Source organism: Salmo salar, chromosome ssa09 (genome assembly GCF_905237065.1).
Source record: "Salmo salar chromosome ssa09, Ssal_v3.1, whole genome shotgun sequence".
NCBI classification, from domain to species: domain Eukaryota; kingdom Metazoa; phylum Chordata; class Actinopteri; order Salmoniformes; family Salmonidae; genus Salmo; species Salmo salar.
This window is the reverse complement of record NC_059450.1, coordinates 73,021,588-73,043,182: the sequence shown is the minus strand read 5'-3', so window position 1 is coordinate 73,043,182 and position 21,595 is coordinate 73,021,588. Positions and strand designations below refer to the sequence as shown.

At 42.7% G+C, this 21,595-nt stretch overlaps 2 protein-coding genes and 2 pseudogenes across 2 annotated transcripts in view; all 4 read right to left on the bottom strand.

Annotated features, from left to right (window-relative positions):
- Nucleotides 1-2,884, bottom strand: part of LOC106611843 (protocadherin alpha-C2) — a 214,791-nt gene extending 211,907 nt beyond the window's left edge. The window contains exon 1 of the mRNA XM_045723956.1: nucleotides 81-2,884. Within this exon, the coding sequence (XP_045579912.1) occupies nucleotides 81-2,441 (2,361 nt within the window). The 5' untranslated portion in view covers nucleotides 2,442-2,884. The remainder of the gene's footprint in view (nucleotides 1-80) is intronic.
- A 3,963-nt stretch (nucleotides 2,885-6,847) lies between these two features.
- On the bottom strand, nucleotides 6,848-9,683 carry LOC123744793 (protocadherin alpha-8-like; annotated as a pseudogene).
- Nucleotides 9,684-11,194: 1,511 nt separating this feature from the next.
- On the bottom strand, nucleotides 11,195-14,941 carry LOC123744644 (protocadherin alpha-3-like). The gene is made up of 3 exons (XM_045723954.1): nucleotides 14,402-14,941; nucleotides 11,380-14,300; nucleotides 11,195-11,280 (listed from the first exon to the last, which is right to left on the bottom strand). The coding sequence occupies exons 2-3, from the start codon at nucleotides 13,165-13,167 to the stop codon at nucleotides 11,272-11,274; spliced, it is 1,797 nt and encodes a 598-aa protein (XP_045579910.1). The 5' UTR covers nucleotides 13,168-14,300; nucleotides 14,402-14,941; the 3' UTR covers nucleotides 11,195-11,271.
- A 1,766-nt stretch (nucleotides 14,942-16,707) lies between these two features.
- LOC123744792 (protocadherin alpha-3-like) lies at nucleotides 16,708-19,142 on the bottom strand (annotated as a pseudogene).
- Nucleotides 19,143-21,595: the final 2,453 nt, after the last annotated feature.

Below are 21,595 nucleotides of genomic sequence, written 5' to 3'. Positions count from 1 at the left end.
CTGTACAGTTCAGTCTACATGGTTTATGAGGACCATGTACAATGTATGTGACTTGTATAAAAACGTATTAATCTCCTTACCTCTCCAGAAGCTCTCCTCCTGTGGTCAGGTACCACTAGTGTATTCCCATTGCTGCCCGGGACTATAGTAGAACCTATACTCATTCTGGGTCCAACTAACATGTACCGTTTGTCTCCGGGTCTGTACTGGATGCTGTGGCACAGTGTCCCGTCGTAATTCACATCTTGTAAATACTTGGAGGAATCGTCTGGGGCTTTGGAGCACTGCATTACAATCAACATGATGATACTGATGATAAAAAGTGCTGAAACTGACCCCAAAGTGATGATCAAATAAAATGTAACGCTGTTCTCCTCCTCGTCTTTTACTGCGCTTTTAACATCAGAAGCTGCAAAAGCCTCTTTGGGCTCCACAACGTTGATAATAACAGTAGCTGTTGCTGAGAGTGAAACGTTCCCATTGTCTTTTACCAGTATGGCCAGTTTATGCTCAGCCTCGTCTGTCTCTGTGAATGACCGAAGTGTCCTTATCTGTCCTGTATAGCGGTCCAAAGCAAAGAGACTGTGGTCAGTAACTTCCTGTAGTGAAAATAACAACCAGCCGTTATATCCTATATCAGCGTCATAGGCTCTCACTTTAGTCACCAAATGGCCTGCGTTCACATTGCGGGGAATCTCCTCCACACCTTCAGCGGAACCGTTAGCGCTGACTGGATACAGGATCACTGGAGCGTTGTCGTTCTGATCCAGAATGAACACGTTTATTGTGACGTTGCTGCTTAGTGACGGAATTCCAGAGTCTGTAGCTACAACTTGGAATTGGAACGTTTTGAGGGTTTCAAAGTCAAAGCTTTTTAGAGCGGAAATATGTCCATTATCAGAATTGATATTCAGGAAAGATGTCATATCATTTTGTGTCCCTTCTCCTCTAACAATGTGATATGAAATAGCAGCATTTTCATTCAAGTCTTTATCAGTGGCGGTTACAGAGAATATGGATGCACCAGGGCCGTTATTTTCCACTAAGTACAGCTCAATAGGGTTTTGGGAGAATTCTGGGCTGTTGTCGTTCACATCTGATATCTGGACGCTCAGAGTTTTGAATGTGGACAGAGGAGGCTGACCACAGTCAGTGGCTGTTATTGTGATGTCATAATGGGACACGAGTTCTCTGTCTAAACGTTGTTTGGTCACTAAAGAGTACATGTTATCCTGAAAGGAAGGTTTTAACTCAAAGGGTACATCTCCTAACAGACTACACAACACTTTTCCATTAATACCAGAGTCTTTATCACTAACACTTATGAGAGAAATAACAGTCTCTGGTTTGGAATCTTCAGAGACCATATTGGAAAGGGATGTTACCTCTATCTCGGGTTTGTTATCATTTACGTCAAGTATTTTTATGATAACCCTACATTCGACAGTCCATGGAGGCTGACCTCTGTCTGATGCTTGCACACTTAGTTTGTACACCTCGGTGTCATCAAAGTCTACCTGGGCCTTAACTGTAATTTCACCTGTAACGCTATCCAATTCAAACACGTCATAAACTTTGCTCTTAAGGTTTCTGCCAAGAGAGTATTCAACAACACGGTTTAACCCTTCATCTAAATCAGTAGCACGTACTTTTACAACAACGGTACCAATAGGGGCGTTTTCTTGTAAAGTTACAGAATATGTGTCTTGACTAAAAACCGGCTTGTTATCATTTACGTCAAGAACAGTAACGGTTATATTTAGAGATCCTGATTTTGGCGGATTCCCTCCATCGATAGCAGTTAAAACCAATGAGTGATTGATTCTGTTCTCCCTATCTAGAGATTTCTGTAATATTAAAAATGGTATTTTGTCCTCATCGCTATCTTTTATGTCAATGTCGAAAAAATGATTCTGACTTAATTTGTAAAAACGTACAGAGTTTACCCCTATGTCCGGATCACGAGCAGTCGGAATTTGTAAGCGAGTTCCCGGAGGAACATGTTCCGCAATTTCAAAATGCTGCTCCTTTTCTGTGAACATAGGTGAATGGTCATTGACATCTTTGATTTCTAACTGAACATAATGTATTTCTAGAGGATTCTCAACTACAATCTTCAGGTTCATCAAACACGCGCCAGTGCCATCACAGTGCTCCTCTCTGTCGATATTCCTATGAACATACAAGACGCCATTGTTCTGATTTATCTGGAAAAGAGCGTCCTTGGATCCAGAAACGATCCGAAACCGTCGGTCCACCAAAGTACTGACGTCAAGACCCAAATCCTTAGCAACATTTCCAACAACGGATCCCTCTTTCACCTCCTCTGGAATAGAGTACCTTATCTGAGCCGAAACCTGCTCCACGAAGCACAGCAGCAAAGAGAAACGCAGAGCAACCCACCAGTACTCCCATCTGCGCCTTTGTTCTCCGTCTCCCATCGTTAAATAGACAATTATGCACAATTCTCAAATAAAAAAAGACATTCCTAGTGATCAGATAACCGACTCGTAACGATCCATAGTCCTACTGAATCCAATTCTTAAGCACATAAAAGAATACATGTATTATATGTACACAGGAGCACGTCTTGTTCTGATGTCCACCGCACTCTATCTGTATGTGTGGGGGGGAAAACAGCCCAGAGGGGCAGGGCCTAATCTACCAACAGCCTCATTTTATTACACTGACATCCTGTGGTCCGGGAATCAGATTCTATAACTTTATAAACATGGAGATATTGTCTGTTTTGTCGTAGCAGTCAAGGAATATAGAAAATGTGTAAACGGAAAGAGAGTCTGATGGACTCCAACACATACATACATACAAGTGAGCTGTTGATTCAGCACCACCGAGGTGGACAGCGACCGACTCAGCAGACTGTACTTCATCACGCACGCTAATGACATTTCAATGAACCAGAAAATCAAATCAATTGACCAACACGATACTTTATATACTTAATACTGTAACTGTTGAAATGCTTTGAAATAGCTCTTACCTCTCCAGAAGCACTCCTCCTGTGGTCAGGTACCACTAGAGTATTCCCATTGCTGCCCGGGACTATAGTAGAACCTATACTCATTCTGGGTCCAACTAACATGTACCGTTTGTCTCCGGATCTGTACTGGATGCTGTGGCACAGTGTCCCGTCGTAATTCACATCTTGTAAATACTTGGAGGAGTCGTCTGGGGCTTTGGAGCACTGCATTACAATCAACACGATGATACTGATGATAAAAAGTGCTGAAACTGACCCCAAAGTGATGATCAAATAAAATGTAACGCTGTTCTCCTCCTCGTCTTTTACTGCGCTTTTAACATCAGAAGCTGCAAAAGCCTCTTTGGGCTCCACAACGTTGATAATCACAGTAGCTGTTGCTGAGAGTGAAACGTTCCCATTGTCTTTACCAGTATGACCAGTTTATGCTCAGCCTCGTCTGTCTCTGTGAATGACCGAAGTGTCCTTATCTGTCCTGTATAGCGGTCCAAAGCAAAGAGACTGTGGTCAGTAACTTCCTGTAGTGAAAATAACAACCAGCCGTTATATCCTATATCAGCGTCATAGGCTCTCACTTTAGTCACCAAATGGCCTGCGTTCACATTGCGGGGAATCTCCTCCACACCTTCAGCGGAACCGTTAGCGCTGACTGGATACAGGATCACTGGAGCGTTGTCGTTCTGATCCAGAATGAACACGTTTATTGTGACGTTGCTGCTTAGTGACGGAATTCCAGAGTCTGTAGCTACAACTTGGAATTGGAACGTTTTGAGGGTTTCAAAGTCAAAGCTTTTTAGCGCCAAAATGTTTCCATTTTCTGAATTTATGTTGAGAAAAGATGCCCATTTGTTCACGTCACCATCTCTCAGAATATGATATGAAATAAGAGCGTTTTCATCTACATCACGATCTGATGCACTTACGTAAAATACTGAGGCGCCTGGGTCGTTATTCTCAGTGACATATAAAGTATAGGAGCTTAATGAAAACTCTGGACTGTTATCATTCACATCTGATATAACTACGCTTATAGTCTTTACAGATGACAGGGACGGCTGGCCTGCATCTTTAGCAACTACTGTTAGATCATATTGTGATAATTTCTCTCGATCCAGTGATGACTTGGTGACTACAGAATACATGTTGTCCTGTAAAGACGGCATTAATGTAAATGGTATGTCCTCGAGTAAAGAGCAGATCACTTTTCCATTAAGACCAGAGTCTAAATCATTAACACTGATTAGTGCTACAGTGGTACCGGGTCTGGAATCCTCGGGGATTGCGTTCGAAAAAGACGTCACCTCTATCTCAGGTGCATTATCGTTGAGGTCAATAATCTTTACTGTTATGCTTTTGTCTGTTGTCAGAGGTGCAGATCCTTTATCAGATGCCATTATGTCGATCTCATAGCTGTCTTGTAGCTCGAAATCGACTAATTCTTTCACAACTATCTCACCCGTATTCGTATTTACATCGAAAATCTTACGTATCTTGTTTTTTACCATTTTACCGAAAAAGTAAAGGACCTCGGCATTCGAACCCTCGTCTAAATCCGTGGCATTTACTTGCACGACTGTCGTGCCTATTGGAGAATTTTCATTCAATGTCACTGAGTATGACTCTTTGACAAAAACGGGCATATTATCATTTACATCTAAAACATCAATAACTATTTCCACAGTCCCAGACCTGGGAGGTTTTCCTCCATCAATGGCTGTGAGTAGTAATGTATGTCGTTTCATAGCTTCTCTATCTAGGGGCTTTAGTAGATTTAGAACAGGAATTTTACCTTCCCTTCCTCGATCTTTAACCTCCAAACGAAAATGGTCATTATGACTGAGTTTATATTGCTGAACCGAGTACTGGCCAGCATCTGGATCAACGGCAGCTTGCAGCTGAAATCGTGCACCAGGTAAAGCGGATTCGTATATTTCTAACCGATTCTCTTTCTCGGGAAAGCTGGGAGAATGGTCGTTAACATCTAACACCTCCACTGAGACATAATGGATCTCCAGCGGGTTCTCTAGAACGGTTTTCAGATTGATCAAACACACGCTGCTCCGTTCACACACCTCCTCTCGGTCTATTTTTCGGTTCACATATAAGATACCGTCATTCTGGTTTAGCTGGAAAAGGGGCTCCGTCGAGCCAGACACGATTCGAAATCCCCTCTCCTTCAAGGTGCTCAGATCTATTCCCAAATCCTTAGCTATATTCCCCACGACAGTTCCTTCCTTAAGCTCTTCAGAGATGGAATATCTTATCTGTGCTGAAGCTCCGCTCCAAAACAGAACCAAAGCAACCATGTAGGTGACACTCTGCCGTCGCTCCCGCCATGCCCTTTGTTCCATGTTTTCAAGACAAATAGCCCTAATCCACAGCACTTCCACTATTCCTTCATTTGTGACCGTTGTCTTTCCAGTATGTTCGTCAAATACCAAAACGAATAAACAAACAATAGTCTTATTTATGTCAATTCCAGATCTTATTCTCTCCACGAACCTGCACGACTGTATAACTCCGGGGACCGATCAAACCTACCAAACCAGCCAGGAGGAGGGCTCAAAAGCATGACGACAGTATTTCTACCAGAAGCGCTATAGCTGGGTACTGACACCATGCGATTCTAACTCGCATTGCGCTGTTGTTTAATAATGTTAGGCCTACTTTTACTAGTCCAACCCACCCAGAATGCTATATTGGTACAACGCATGAGGAAAAAGGTCAGTACAAGTTTAGAATAAAAATTGTCAAAGACTCCAGTCACCCAGGTCATAGACTGTTCTCTCTGCTACCACACAGCAAGCGGTACGGGAGCGCCAAGTCTAGGTCCATTCATCCAATGTCCACCCGGACTATTTACATTGCCACCCCCTTTGTTTTACACTGCTACTCACTGTTTATTATCTATCCATAATCACTTTACCTACATATTAAAATTACCTCGATCAAGCCTGTACCCCGCGTATTGACTCGGTAGCGGTACCCCCCTGTATATAGGCTCTTTATTGTTATTTTATTGTGTTACTTTTAATTAAATGTTTTACTTTAATTAATTTAGTAAATATTTTCTTAACTCTTTTTCTTGATCTGCATTGTGGGTTAATAAGGGCTTGCAAGTAAGAATGTCACGGTATGGTCGGCAACTGTTGTATTCTGCGCATGTGACAAATACAATTTGATTTGATTTGATTTTGATGACTGGACTCGGCAGACCCATAATTCATATGTCTTAAAGGTTCCGTTAAATAAAATGTACTGAAGCATGCAACACGTCTCCCATATTTAAATAAATCAAGCTATTTATACTGTCCTTTTTTGGGGACAACACTTCATTATGCAAAAAGCGTATTGAATTCCTAGAGATCGATAGAGGACTGTTTTTTATATCTGTGCCATTATAGCGTCTGTGACAGCATGGGCAGCGCCATTGAGGCTACAACCTATAGGAATCCCCAGCTAATTGACGACTTTGGCTACTTTAAAATGGCGGAAGCATGGTGGAAGCACTAAATGGTGCTGCCCATGCTAAAACGGCCGTTTGGCCACTAGAGGCCTCTATCATTCTCTATGGTTGAATAGCCCAACGTTTCAGCACCACGGTGGTGGACAGCGCCCTGCCTGCCCTGAGCGGCATGTCCTGCGTGTGGTGGTGGGGAATAAACAGGTTAACTTCCACGTGCCAAGCTCTCAGATCATGTCACAGACACAACCCTCTGATTTTAAAACATCATATTTGACCAACTCACACTAACCCTTTCAGTCAAAGATGAAATACATACAAATACAATGATAGCGTATGCAATTCTCCAACTCAAGCATACTATCAGCACTACATGTCAATGGTCAGGTGTAAGAGACATTGTGAACAATAAATTCGTTTTCATCCCTTACCTCTCCAGAAGCTCTCCTCCTGTGGTCAGGTACCACTAGAGTATTCCCATTGCTGCCCGGGACTATAGTAGAACCTATACTCATTCTGGGTCCAACTAACATGTACCGTTTGTCTCCGGATCTGTACTGGATGCTGTGGCACAGTGTCCCGTCGTAATTCACATCTTGTAAATACTTGGAGGAATCGTCTGGGGCTTTGGAGCACTGCATTACAATCAACACGATGATACTGATGATAAAAAGTGCTGAAACTGACCCCAAAGTGATGATCAAATAAAATGTAACGCTGTTCTCCTCCTCGTCTTTTACTGCGCTTTTAACATCAGAAGCTGCAAAAGCCTCTTTGGGCTCCACAACGTTGATAATCACAGTAGCTGTTGCTGAGAGTGAAACGTTCCCATTGTCTTTTACCAGTATGACCAGTTTATGCTCAGCCTCGTCTGTCTCTGTGAATGACCGAAGTGTCCTTATCTGTCCTGTATAGCGGTCCAAAGCAAAGAGACTGTGGTCAGTAACTTCCTGTAGTGAAAATAACAACCAGCCGTTATATCCTATATCAGCGTCATAGGCTCTCACTTTAGTCACCAAATGGCCTGCGTTCACATTGCGGGGAATCTCCTCCACACCTTCAGCGGAACCGTTAGCGCTGACTGGATACAGGATCACTGGAGCGTTGTCGTTCTGATCCACAATGAACACGTTTATTGTGACGTTGCTGCTTAGTGACGGAATTCCAGAGTCTGTAGCTACAACTTGGAATTGGAACGTTTTGAGGGTTTCAAAGTCAAAGCTTTTTAGCGCGAAAATGTTTCCATTTTCAGAATTTATATTGAAGAAAGATGCCCATTTCGTTCGTACGTCACCTTCTCCTCTAACAATGTGATATGAAATCGCAGCGTTTTCATCTACATCACGTTATCTGATGCGCTTACGTAAAATACTGACGCGCCTGGGCCGTTATTCTCAGTGACATCTAAAGTTAGGAGCTTAATGAGAACTCTGGACTGTTATCATTCACATCTGATATAACTACGCTTATAGTCTTTACAGATGACAGGGACGGCTGGCCTGCATCTTTAGCAACTACTGTTAGATCATATTGTGATAATTTCTCTCGATCCAGTGATGACTTGGTGACTACAGAATACATGTTGTCCTGTAAAGACGGCATTAATGTAAATGGTATGTCCTCGAGTAAAGAGCAGATCACTTTTCCATTAAGACCAGAGTCTAAATCATTAACACTGATTAGTGCTACAGTGGTACCGGGTCTGGAATCCTCGGGGATTGCGTTCGAAAAAGACGTCACCTCTATCTCAGGTGCATTATCGTTGAGGTCAATAATCTTTACTGTTATGCTTTTGTCTGTTGTCAGAGGTGCAGATCCTTTATCAGATGCCATTATGTCGATCTCATAGCTGTCTTGTAGCTCGAAATCGACTAATTCTTTCACAACTATCTCACCCGTATTCGTATTTACATCGAAAATCTTACGTATCTTGTTTTTTACCATTTTACCGAAAAAGTAAAGGACCTCGGCATTCGAACCCTCGTCTAAATCCGTGGCATTTACTTGCACGACTGTCGTGCCTATTGGAGAATTTTCATTCAATGTCACTGAGTATGACTCTTTGACAAAAACGGGCATATTATCATTTACATCTAAAACATCAATAACTATTTCCACAGTCCCAGACCTGGGAGGTTTTCCTCCATCAATGGCTGTGAGTAGTAATGTGTCGTTTCATAGCTTCTCTATCTAGGGGCTTTAGTAGATTTAGAACAGGAATTTTACCTTCCCTTCCTCGATCTTTAACCTCCAAACGAAAATGGTCATTATGACTGAGTTTATATTGCTGAACCGAGTACTGGCCAGCATCTGGATCAACGGCAGCTTGCAGCTGAAATCGTGCACCAGGTAAAGCGGATTCGTATATTTCTAACCGATTCTCTTTCTCGGGAAAGCTGGGAGAATGGTCGTTAACATCTAACACCTCCACTGAGACATAATGGATCTCCAGCGGGTTCTCTAGAACGGTTTTCAGATTGATCAAACACACGCTGCTCCGTTCACACACCTCCCCTCTCGGTCTATTTTTCGGTTCACATATAAGATACCGTCATTCTGGTTTAGCTGGAAAAGGGGCTCCGTCGAGCCAGACACGATTCGAAATCCCCTCTCCTTCAAGGTGCTCAGATCTATTCCCAAATCCTTAGCTATATTCCCCACGACAGTTCCTTCCTTAAGCTCTTCAGAGATGGAATATCTTATCTGTGCTGAAGCTCCGCTCCAAAACAGAACCAAAGCAACCATGTAGGTGACACTCTGCCGTCGCTCCCGCCATGCCCTTTGTTCCATGTTTTCAAGACAAATAGCCCTAATCCACAGCACTTCCACTATTCCTTCATTTGTGACCGTTGTCTTTCCAGTATGTTCGTCAAATACCAAAACGAATAAACAAACAATAGTCTTATTTATGTCAATTCCAGATCTTATTCTCTCCACGAACCTGCACGACTGTATAACTCCAGGGACCGATCAAACCTACCAAACCAGCCAGGAGGAGGGCTCAAAAGCATGACGACAGTATTTCTACCAGAAGCGCTATAGCTGGGTACTGACACCATGCGATTCTAACTCGCATTGCGCTGTTGTTTAATAATGTTAGGCCTACTTTTACTAGTCCAACCCACCCAGAATGCTATATTGGTACAACGCATGAGGAAAAAAGGTCAGTACAAGTTTAGAATAAAAATTGTCAAAGACTCCAGTCACCCAGGTCATAGACTGTTCTCTCTGCTACCACACAGCAAGCGGTACGGGAGCGCCAAGTCTAGGTCCATTCATCCAATGTCCACCCGGACTATTTACATTGCCACCCCCTTTGTTTTTACACTGCTACTCACTGTTTATTATCTATCCATAATCACTTTACCTACATATTAAAATTACCTCGATCAAGCCTGTACCCCGCGTATTGACTCGGTAGCGGTACCCCCTGTATATAGGCTCTTTATTGTTATTTTATTGTGTTACTTTTAATTAAATGTTTTACTTTAATTAATTTAGTAAATATTTTCTTAACTCTTTTTCTTGATCTGCATTGTGGGTTAATAAGGGCTTGCAAGTAAGAATGTCACGGTATGGTCGGCAACTGTTGTATTCTGCGCATGTGACAAATACAATTTGATTTGATTTGATTTTGATGACTGGACTCGGCAGACCCATAATTCATATGTCTTAAAGGTTCCGTTAAATAAAATGTACTGAAGCATGCAACACGTCTCCCATATTTAAATAAATCAAGCTATTTATACTGTCCTTTTTTGGGGACAACACTTCATTATGCAAAAAGCGTATTGAATTCCTAGAGATCGATAGAGGACTGTTTTTTTATATCTGTGCCATTATAGCGTCTGTGACAGCATGGGCAGCGCCATTGAGGCTACAACCTATAGGAATCCCCAGCTAATTGACGACTTTGGCTACTTTAAAATGGCGGAAGCATGGTGGAAGCACTAAATGGTGCTGCCCATGCTAAAACGGCCGTTTGGCCACTAGAGGCCTCTATCATTCTCTATGGTTGAATAGCCCAACGTTTCAGCACCACGGTGGTGGACAGCGCCCTGCCTGCCCTGAGCGGCATGTCCTGCGTGTGGTGGTGGGGAATAAACAGGTTAACTTCCACGTGCCAAGCTCTCAGATCATGTCACAGACACAACCCTCTGATTTTAAAACATCATATTTGACCAACTCACACATAACCCTTTCAGTCAAGGAAATATGAAATACATACAAATACAATGATAGCGTATGCAATTCTCCAACTCAAGCATACTATCAGCACTACATGTCAATGGTCAGGTGTAAGAGCATTGTGAACAATAAATTCGTTTTCATCCCCTTACCTCTCCAGAAGCTCTCCTCCTGTGGTCAGGTACCACTAGAGTATTCCCATTGCTGCCCGGGACTATAGTAGAACCTATACTCATTCTGGGTCCAACTAACATGTACCGTTTGTCTCCGGATCTGTACTGGATGCTGTGGCACAGTGTCCCGTCGTAATTCACATCTTGTAAATACTTGCAGGAATCGTCTGGGGCTTTGGAGCACTGCATTACAATCAACACGATGATACTGATGATAAAAAGTGCTGAAACTGACCCCAAAGTGATGATCAAATAAAATGTAACGCTGTTCTCCTCCTCGTCTTTTACTGCGCTTTTAACATCAGAAGCTGCAAAAGCCTCTTTGGGCTCCACAACGTTGATAATCACAGTAGCTGTTGCTGAGAGTGAAACGTTCCCATTGTCTTTTACCAGTATGACCAGTTTATGCTCAGCCTCGTCTGTCTCTGTGAATGACCGAAGTGTCCTTATCTGTCCTGTATAGCGGTCCAAAGCAAAGAGACTGTGGTCAGTAATTCCTGCAGTGAAAATAACAACCAGCCGTTATATCCTATATCAGCGTCATAGGCTCTCACTTTAGTCACCAAATGGCCTGCGTTCACATTGCGGGGAATCTCCTCCACACCTTCAGCGGAACCGTTAGCGCTGACTGGATACAGGATCACTGGAGCGTTGTCGTTCTGATCCACAATGAACACGTTTATTGTGACGTTGCTGCTTAGTGACGGAATTCCAGAGTCTGTAGCTACAACTTGGAATTGGAACGTTTTGAGGGTTTCAAAGTCAAAGCTTTTTAGAGCGGAAATATGTCCATTATCAGAATTGATATTCAAGAAAGATGCCATATCGTTCTGTATCCCTTCTCCTCTAACAATGTGATATGAAATCGCAGCATTTTCATTCAAGTCTTTATCTGTGGCGCTTACATAAAATATTGACGCACCAGGGCCGTTATTTTCCACTAAGTACAGCTCAAGGGGGTTTTGGGAGAATTCTGGACTGTTATCATTCACATCTGATATCTGGACGCTCAGAGTTTTGAATGTGGACAGAGGAGGCTGACCACAGTCAGTGGCTGTTATTGTGATGTCATAATGGGACACGAGTTCTCTGTCTAAACGCTGTTTCGTAACTAAAGAGTACATGTTATCTTGAAATGAAGGTTTCAATTCAAAAGGTACATCTTCTGACAGACTGCAAATTACTTTACCGTTAATGCCGGAGTCTTTGTCAGTTACACTGATGAGAGAAATAACAGTCTCTGGTTTGGAATCTTCAGAGACCATATTGGAAAGAGATGTTACCTCTATCTCGGGTTTGTTATCATTAACATCAAGTATTTTTATGATAACCCTACATTCTGTCCTCATAGGGGGCTGTCCTTTATCTGATGCCATGACATCAGCTCTGTAAACTTCAGTGTCCTCAAAGTCGATTTTACCCTTCACTGATATTTCACCGGTATTGGAATCTAAGCTAAAAGTATCATATACTTTTCTTTTGAGGTTTTTCACGAATGAATATATAATTTCAGAATACACACCGTCATCCAAATCGGTAGCATTAACTTTAGCAACAATTGTTCCAACTGCACCGTTTTCCTGTATTGTCACAGAATACACATCCTGGCTGAAAATAGGTCTGTTGTCATTATTATCAAGAACAGTGACTGAAATGTTGACATGCCCTGATCTTGGCGGGCTACCGCCATCGATGGCCGTTAAAACTAAAATATGTTTGCTTTCACGTTCCCTATCGAGAGGTTTATGTAATTTCAAAACAGGGATTTTTCCTTCTTCTCCTGTGTCCCGCAGCTCCAGATCAAAATATTCAGTATGGCTTAATTTATATAAACGAACAGAATTCATTCCGGAATCTGGATCGCGTGCTGCCTGTAACTGGAAACCTGTGCCTGGCAGAGTAGATTCTGCTATTTCCAAATGCTGTTCTTTCTCTGGGAAACTGGGTGAATGGTCGTTCATATCACTTATCTCTATCCCTACATAATGGATTTCTAAAGGATTCTCAACAACGATTTTCAGGTTTATCAAGCACGCACTATTGCCATCACAGAGCTCCTCTCTGTCGATATTCTTATGAACATACAAGACGCCATTGTTCTGATTTATCTGGAAAAGAGCGTCATTAGATCCAGAAACGATACGAAACCGCCTCTCCACCAAAGTACTGACGGCAAGACCCAAATCCTTAGCAACATTTCCAACAACGGATCCCTCTTTCACCTCCTCTGGAATAGAGTACCTTATCTGAGCCGAAACCTGCTCCACGAAGCACAGCAGCAAAGAGAAACGCAGAGCAACCCACCAGTACTCCCATCTGCGCCTTTGTCCTCCGTCTCCCATCGTTAAACAGCGGGACAAAAACACTGTCCTCAATGAAAAAATACAATCCTACTGATCAGATGGCCAACTCGTAATGATCCATACTGAATCAAATGCTTCAGCACCGGAAAATAATACACCTATTATCTGACTATCGTATACACGTCTTGTTCGGGTGTCCACACCGGTCTCTCAGTGTGTGAAACAAAACAGCCCAGAGAGGGGTAGGGTCTAATCTACAAAGTACCAAACAGTCTCCTTATGTTACACTGACACCATGTGGTCCGGGATTCTTGTCCACCCAACAGGCTACGATGAGTTTCCGTGTGTGTCGTCTGTATCGAATCCAGTAAATACGCCGATATCAGTAAAAATACAAATAAAATAACGAGTAAAGATAAAGCGGTGCTAGATAGGAGAGGAAGAGAAACATACTAAATTGAAGGTGTGCACAGTGAAATAACAGATAATACACCTCAGGCAGTAGCCTAGCCTAGCATGCACTCGCCAGCTAACCTAAGAAGTGAGCTTGGAATTCAGCACCATGGACAGCGCCCCCTACAGCGAGTTTGCGTTTGGACATTACGCACAGACGACAACATGCTCGCACACACATTCACTCAAAACATGTCTCTTTCTCTGACTTAATAGGCAGTAACGGATAAAGACAGTTCTTACCTCTCCAGAAGCACTCCTCCTGTGGTCAGGTACCACTAGAGTATTCCCATTGCTTCCCGGGACTATAGTAGAACCTATACTCATTCTGGGTCCAACTAACATGTACCGTTTGTCTCCGGATCTGTACTGGATGCTGTGGCACAGTGTCCCATCGTAATTCACATCTTGTAAATACTTGGAGGAATCGTCTGGGGCTTTGGAGCACTGCATTACAATCAACACGATGATACTGATGATAAAAAGTGCTGAAACTGACCCCAAAGTGATGATCAAATAAAATGTAACGCTGTTCTCCTCCTCGTCTTTTACTGCGCTTTTAACATCAGAAGCTGCAAAAGCCTCTTTGGGCTCCACAACGTTGATAATCACAGTAGCTGTTGCTGAGAGTGAAACGTTCCCATTGTCTTTTACCAGTATGACCAGTTTATGCTCAGCCTCGTCTGTCTCTGTGAATGACCGAAGTGTCCTTATCTGTCCTGTATAGCGGTCCAAAGCAAAAGAGACTGTGGTCAGTAACTTCCTGCAGTGAAAATAACAACCAGCCGTTATATCCTATATCAGCGTCATAGGCTCTCACTTTAGTCACCAAATGGCCTGCGTTCACATTGCGGGGAATCTCCTCCACACCTTCAGCGGAACCGTTAGCGCTGACTGGATACAGGATCACTGGAGCGTTGTCGTTCTGATCCACAATGAACACGTTTATTGTGACGTTGCTGCTTAGTGACGGAATTCCAGAGTCTGTAGCTACAATTTGGAATTGGAACGTTTTGATGGTTTCAAAGTCAAAGCTTTTTAGCGCGTAAATGTTACCATCATCAGAATTTATATTCAAGAAAGATGTCATATCATTTTGTGCCCCTTCGCCTCTAACAATGTGATATGAAATAGCAGCATTTTCGTTCAAGTCTTTATCAGTGGCGTTTACAGAGAATATGGATGCACCAGGGCCGTTATTTTCCACTAAGTAGAGCTCAATAGGGTTTTGGGAGAATTCTGGGCTGTTATCGTTCACATCTGATATCTGGACGCTCAGAGTTTTGAATGTGGACAGAGGAGGCTGACCACAGTCAGTGGCTGTTATTGTGATGTCATAATGGGACACGAGTTCTCTGTCTAAACGACCTTTTGTGACGACAGAATATACGTTTTCCTTATATGATGGCTTTAACTCAAATGGCACGTCTTCGGATATACTTAACAGGCACTTTACCGTTGTTACCGGAGTCTTTATCCGTTACGCTGATGAGAGATATGACTGTTCCTGGTTTAAGTCTTCGGACATCGTGTTAGACAGTGATGTTACACCTATATATGGTTTATTGTCGTTTACATCCGTTATCTTTATGACAACTCTACAGTCGACTGATAGTCAGTGGAGGTTGTCCTTTGTCAAAGGCTTGCACTCTTAATTAACTGTACACCTCATTCTCCTCAAAGTCTACTGGACCTATGACACGAATATCTCCAGTAAGGCTATCCAAATCAAATATGTCATGAACTCTCGCGTTTATGTTTCTACCAAGCGCATATTCAACTTCTCCATTTTGATCCTTCGTCTGTGTCAGTGGCGTTTACGCTTACTACAACGGTCCTACCAATAGGTCAGCATTTTCCTGTATCGTCACAGAATAGACATCTTGGCCACAAACGGGTCGATTATCATTTGCATCAAGAACTGTAACCGTAATATTTAGAGTACCCGATCTCGGGGATTCGCTCCATCTATTGCTCTTAAAATAATACGTGTTTGGTCTTTGTTCCCTATCTAAAGCTTCCTGTAAGATCAAAAACGGAATTTTATCTTCGTCTCCATTATCAATTAATTCCAATTCGAAATGATGATTACTACTTAATATATACGTGCGCACAGAGTTCAATTCCATGTCTGCATCCCGTGCGGTCTGGAGTTCAAAACGCGTATCCAGAAAGGGCATTTTCTCGCTATCTCTGAATGCAGATCCTTTTCTCGAAGAAGCTGGGCGTATGATCATTAATATCCGTTATTTCTACACCTACATAATGAACCTCTAACGGGTTTTCAACAGCGATCTTCAGATCTATCAGACAAGCGTCAGTTCCGACACAGAGCTCCTCTCTGTCGATATTCTTATGAACATACAAGACGCCATTGTTCTGATTTATCTGGAAAAGAGCGTCATTAGATCCAGAAACGATACGAAACCGCCTCTCCACCAAAGTACTGACGGCAAGACCCAAATCCTTAGCAACATTTCCAACAACGGATCCCTCTTTCACCTCCTCTGGAATAGAGTACCTTATCTGAGCCGAAACCTGCTCCACGAAGCACAGCAGCAAAGAGAAACGCAGAGCAACCCACCAGTACTCCCATCTGCGCCTTTGTTCTCCGTCTCCCATCGTGAAATACGCAAAAATGCACAATCCTCAATGAAAGAAATCGAATCCTAATATTCAGATGGCCAACTCGTTATTATCCATACTTTCTCCAATATTTCAGCACCGGAAAAGAATACGGTTCTCTCTGTCCAACATATCAGGGTTTTCGGATGTCTGCTCAGCCTCTCTCAGAACAAACCAAATCAGATAAAAGCAACAAAACAGCCCAGAGAGGGGCAGGCCCTATATTACATAGCACAAGACTGTATCTTTGTGCTATACTGGCACCCTGTGGCTGGGATTCCATCCACAATTATATGAGCTCCGAGAGATTACAAACCAATAAATATGCATACATTAGCTATCAAATAACGAGTACAAATGGAGATGGAAGGTGAGTAGATACATAGCAAAATAACAGAAAACGCAGGTATGGTAGTAGTCTAGCGTGATCTCTCCAACTAATGAAGGGAGCTTGAAGTTCAGCACCATGGACAGAAACCACGGCAGCTAGTTTGCCTCACATTACCCACGGACCAAACATGACTCAAAACAAAATACATTATGGATTGTAAAGTAAGGGTAAGTTCTTACCTCTCCAGAAGCTCTCCTCCTGTGGTCAGGTACCACTAGAGTATTCCCATTGCTGCCCGGGACTATAGTAGAACCTATACTCATTCTGGGTCCAACTAACATGTACCGTTTGTCTCCGGATCTGTACTGGATGCTGTGGCACAGTGTCCCGTCGTAATTCACATCTTGTAAATACTTGGAGGAATCGTCTGGGGCTTTGGAGCACTGCATTACAATCAACACGATGATACTGATGATAAAAAGTGCTGAAACTGACCCCAAAGTGATGATCAAATAAAATGTAACGCTGTTCTCCTCCTCGTCTTTTACTGCGCTTTTAACATCAGAAGCTGCAAAGCCCTCTTTGGGCTCCACAACGTTGATAATCACAGTAGCTGTTGCTGAGAGTGAAACGTTCCCATTGTCTTTTACCAGTATGACCAGTTTATGCTCAGCCTCGTCTGTCTCTGTGAATGACCGAAGTGTCCTTATCTGTCCTGTATAGCGGTCCAAAGCAAAGAGACTGTGGTCAGTAACTTCCTGTAGTGAAAATAACAACCAGCCGTTATATCCTATATCAGCGTCATAGGCTCTCACTTTAGTCACCAAATGGCCTGCGTTCACATTGCGGGGAATCTCCTCCACACCTTCAGCGGAACCGTTAGCGCTGACTGGATACAGGATCACTGGAGCGTTGTCGTTCTGATCCAGAATGAACACGTTTATTGTGACGTTGCTGCTTAGTGACGGAATTCCAGAGTCTGTAGCTACAACTTGGAATTGGAACGTTTTGAGGGTTTCAAAGTCAAAGCTTTTTAGAGCGGAAATATATCCATTATCAGAATTTATATTCAAGAAAGATGCCATATCGTTCTGTATCCCTTCTCCTCTAACAATGTGATATGAAATAGCAGCATTTTCATTCAAGTCTTTATCTATGGCGCTTACAGAGAATATGGACGCACCAGGGGCGTTATTTTCCACTAAGTAGAGCTCAATAGGGTTTTGGGAGAATTCTGGGCTGTTATCGTTCACATCTGATATCTGGACGCTCAGAGTTTTGAATGTGGACAGAGGAGGCTGACCACAGTCAGTGGCTGTTATTGTGATGTCATAATGGGACACGAGTTCTCGATCTAAACGTCCTTTTCGTGACTAAAGAATATACGTTTTCTTTAAATGATGGCTTCAATTCAAAGGGTACATCTTCTGATATACTTGAAATCACTTTACCGTTAATACCGGAGTCTTTATCCGTTACGCTGATGAGAGATATAACAGTTTCTGGCTTGGACTCTTCGGAGACCATATTAGAGAGAGATGTAACATCTATTTCTGGTTCATTGTCGTTGACATCCATTATCTTTATGACAACTCTACATTCCACAGTTAGCGGGGGTTGTCCTTTGTCTGAGGCCTGCACATTTAGCTTATACACCTCAGTGTCCTCAAAAAGTCGACTTCACCCTTAACTCTAATTTCACCAGTTAGACTTCCAGTTCAAAAATATCATAAACTTTTCTCCTTTTGAGGTTTTTACCCAGGTGAACTCAACCTCACTATTACTTGCCTTCATCTGGATCAGTTGCATTAACTGTTATAAAACGTGTTCCAACTGCCAACGTTTTCCTGTATCGTAACAGAATAGGTATCCTGACTAAAAACGGGTCGATTGTCATTACTATCAAGAACAACTGAATCGTAACATTTAGTTCCCAATCTCTGAGGATTACCTCCATCTATCGCTGTTAAAAGAATAGTGTTTGCTTTTGTTCCCTGTCCAGTGACCCTTCTTTAAGACTAAAAACGGGAATTTTGTCCTCGTCTCTTTGCCCCAGCTCAATTCAAAATGATCATTAGACGGCTTAATTTATAGTACATGCACTGAGTTCATCCCAACATCTGGATCACGTGCGTGTCTGGATAAACCGTGTACCAGAAAGGGCATTCTCCGCTATCTCTAAATGCTGTTCCTTTTCTGGAAAACTGGGCGAATGATCATTCACATCCGTTATTTCTATACCTACATAATGGATTTCTAGAGGGTTTTCAACAGCGATTTTCAGGTTTATCAAGCACACGCCAGTGCCATCACAGAGCTCCTCTCTGTCGATATTCTTATGAACATACAAGACGCCATTGTTCTGATTTATCTGGAAAAGAGCGTCATTAGATCCAGAAACGATACGAAACCGCCTCTCCACCAAAGTACTGACGGCAAGACCCAAATCCTTAGCAACATTTCCAACAACGGATCCCTCTTTCACCTCCTCTGGAATAGAGTACCTTATCTGAGCCGAAACCTGCTCCACGAAGCACAGCAGCAAAGAGAAACGCAGAGCAACCCACCAGTACTCCCATCTGCGCCTTTGTTCTCCGTCTCCCATCGTTAAACACGGGACAATTATGCACAATCCTCAATGAAAGAAAATCGAATCCTAATATTCAGATGGCCAACTCGTTATTATCCATACTGTATCCAATACTTCAGCACCGGAAAATAATACGGTTCTCTCTGTCCAACATATCACGTCTTTTCGGATGTCTGCTCACCTCTCTCTAGAACAAACCAAATCAGATAAAAGCAGAACAAAACAGCCCAGAGAGGGGCAGGCCCTATACTACATAGCACAAGACTGTCTCCTTGTGCTACACTGACACCATGTGGTCCGGGATTCCATCCACAACGTATATGAGCTTCCGTGAGTTTATCAAATCCAATAAATACGCATACATTAGCTATCAAATAACGAGTACAAATGGTGTAGATGGAAGGTGAGTAGATACATAGCACATGAAATAACAGAAAACGCAGGTATGGTAGTAGTCTAGCGTGCTCTCGCCAACTAACCTGAAGGGAGCTTGAAGTTCAGCACCATGGACAGCACCCACGGCAGCTAGTTTGCGTACGGACATTAGCCACGGACCAAACATGCTCCAAAACAAAAATACATCTCCTATGGACTGTAAAGGTATAGGGTAAAGACAGTTCTTACCTCTCCAGAAGCTCTCCTCCTGTGGTCAGGTACCACTAGAGTATTCCCATTGCTTCCCGGGACTATAGTAGAACCTATACTCATTCTGGGTCCAACTAACATGTACCGTTTGTCTCCGGATCTGTACTGGATGCTGTGGCACAGTGTCCCATCGTAATTCACATCTTGTAAATACTTGGAGGAATCGTCTGGGGCTTTGGAGCACTGCATTACAATCAACACGATGATACTGATGATAAAAAGTGCTGAAACTGACCCCAAAGTGATGATCAAATAAAATGTAACGCTGTTCTCCTCCTCGTCTTTTACTGCGCTTTTAACATCAGAAGCTGCAAAAGCCTCTTTGGGCTCCACAACGTTGATAATCACAGTAGCTGTTGCTGAGAGTGAAACGTTCCCATTGTCTTTTACCAGTATGACCAGTTTATGCTCAGCCTCGTCTGTCTCTGTGAATGACCGAAGTGTCCTTATCTGTCCTGTATAGCGGTCCAAAGCAAAGAGACTGTGGTCAGTAACTTCCTGCAGTGAAAATAACAACCAGCCGTTATATCCTATATCAGCGTCATAGGCTCTCACTTTAGTCACCAAATGGCCTGCGTTCACATTGCGGGGAATCTCCTCCACACCTTCAGCGGAACCGTTAGCGCTGACTGGATACAGGATCACTGGAGCGTTGTCGTTCTGATCCACAATGAACACGTTTATTGTGACGTTGCTGCTTAGTGACGGAATTCCAGAGTCTGTAGCTACAATTTGGAATTGGAACGTTTTGATGGTTTCAAAGTCAAAGCTTTTTAGCGCGTAAATGTTACCATCATCAGAATTTATATTCAAGAAAGATGTCATATCGTTTTGTGTCCCTTCTCCTCTAACAATGTGATATGAAATAGCAGCATTTTCATTCAAGTCTTTATCAAAGGCGGTTACAGAGAATATGGATGCACCAGGGGCGTTATTTTCCACTAAGTAGAGCTCAATAGGGTTTTGGGAGAATTCTGGGCTGTTATCGTTCACATCTGATATCTGGACGCTCAGAGTTTTGAATGTGGACAGAGGAGGCTGACCACAGTCAGTGGCTGTTATTGTGATGTCATAATGGGACACGAGTTCTCGATCTAATCGCCCTTTTGTGACGATAGAATATACGTTTTCCTTATATGATGGCTTCAATTCAAAAGGGATATTCTCGGATATGCTAGAAAGCACTTTACCGTTAATACCGGAGTCTTTATCTGTTACACTGATGAGAGATATAACAGTTCCTGGCTTTGAGTCCTCGGACACCGTATTAGAGAGTGATGTAACACCTCATTTCTGGTTCATTGTCATTTACATCCATTATCTTTATGACCACTCTACATTCCACAGTCAGCGGAGGTTGTCCTTTGTCCGAGGCCTGAACTCTAGTTTATACACCTCAGTCTCTTCAAAGTCCACTGCACCTTTAACTCTAATGTCTCCAGTTAGACTGTTCAAATTAAATATGTCATAGACTTTTCGCTTTATGTTTCTACCAAGTGCATATTCAACTTCACCATTTGACTTCCTTCGTCTGTATCAGTTGCGTTTACGCTATAACAACTTGTACCAACTCCAACGTTTTCCTGGTATCCTAACAGTATAGATGTCTCTGACCACAGACGGGTCGGTTGTCATTACCATCTAGAACACATTGTAACCGTAATATTTAGAGTACCCAATCTCTGAGGATTACCTCCATCTATCGCTGTTAGGAAAGAGTGTGTTTTTACTTGTTGTTCCCTATCTAGTGACCTTCTTTAAAACTAAAAACGGTATTTTGTCTTCTTCGCCGCTATGCCGCACATCGATTTCAAAATGATCGT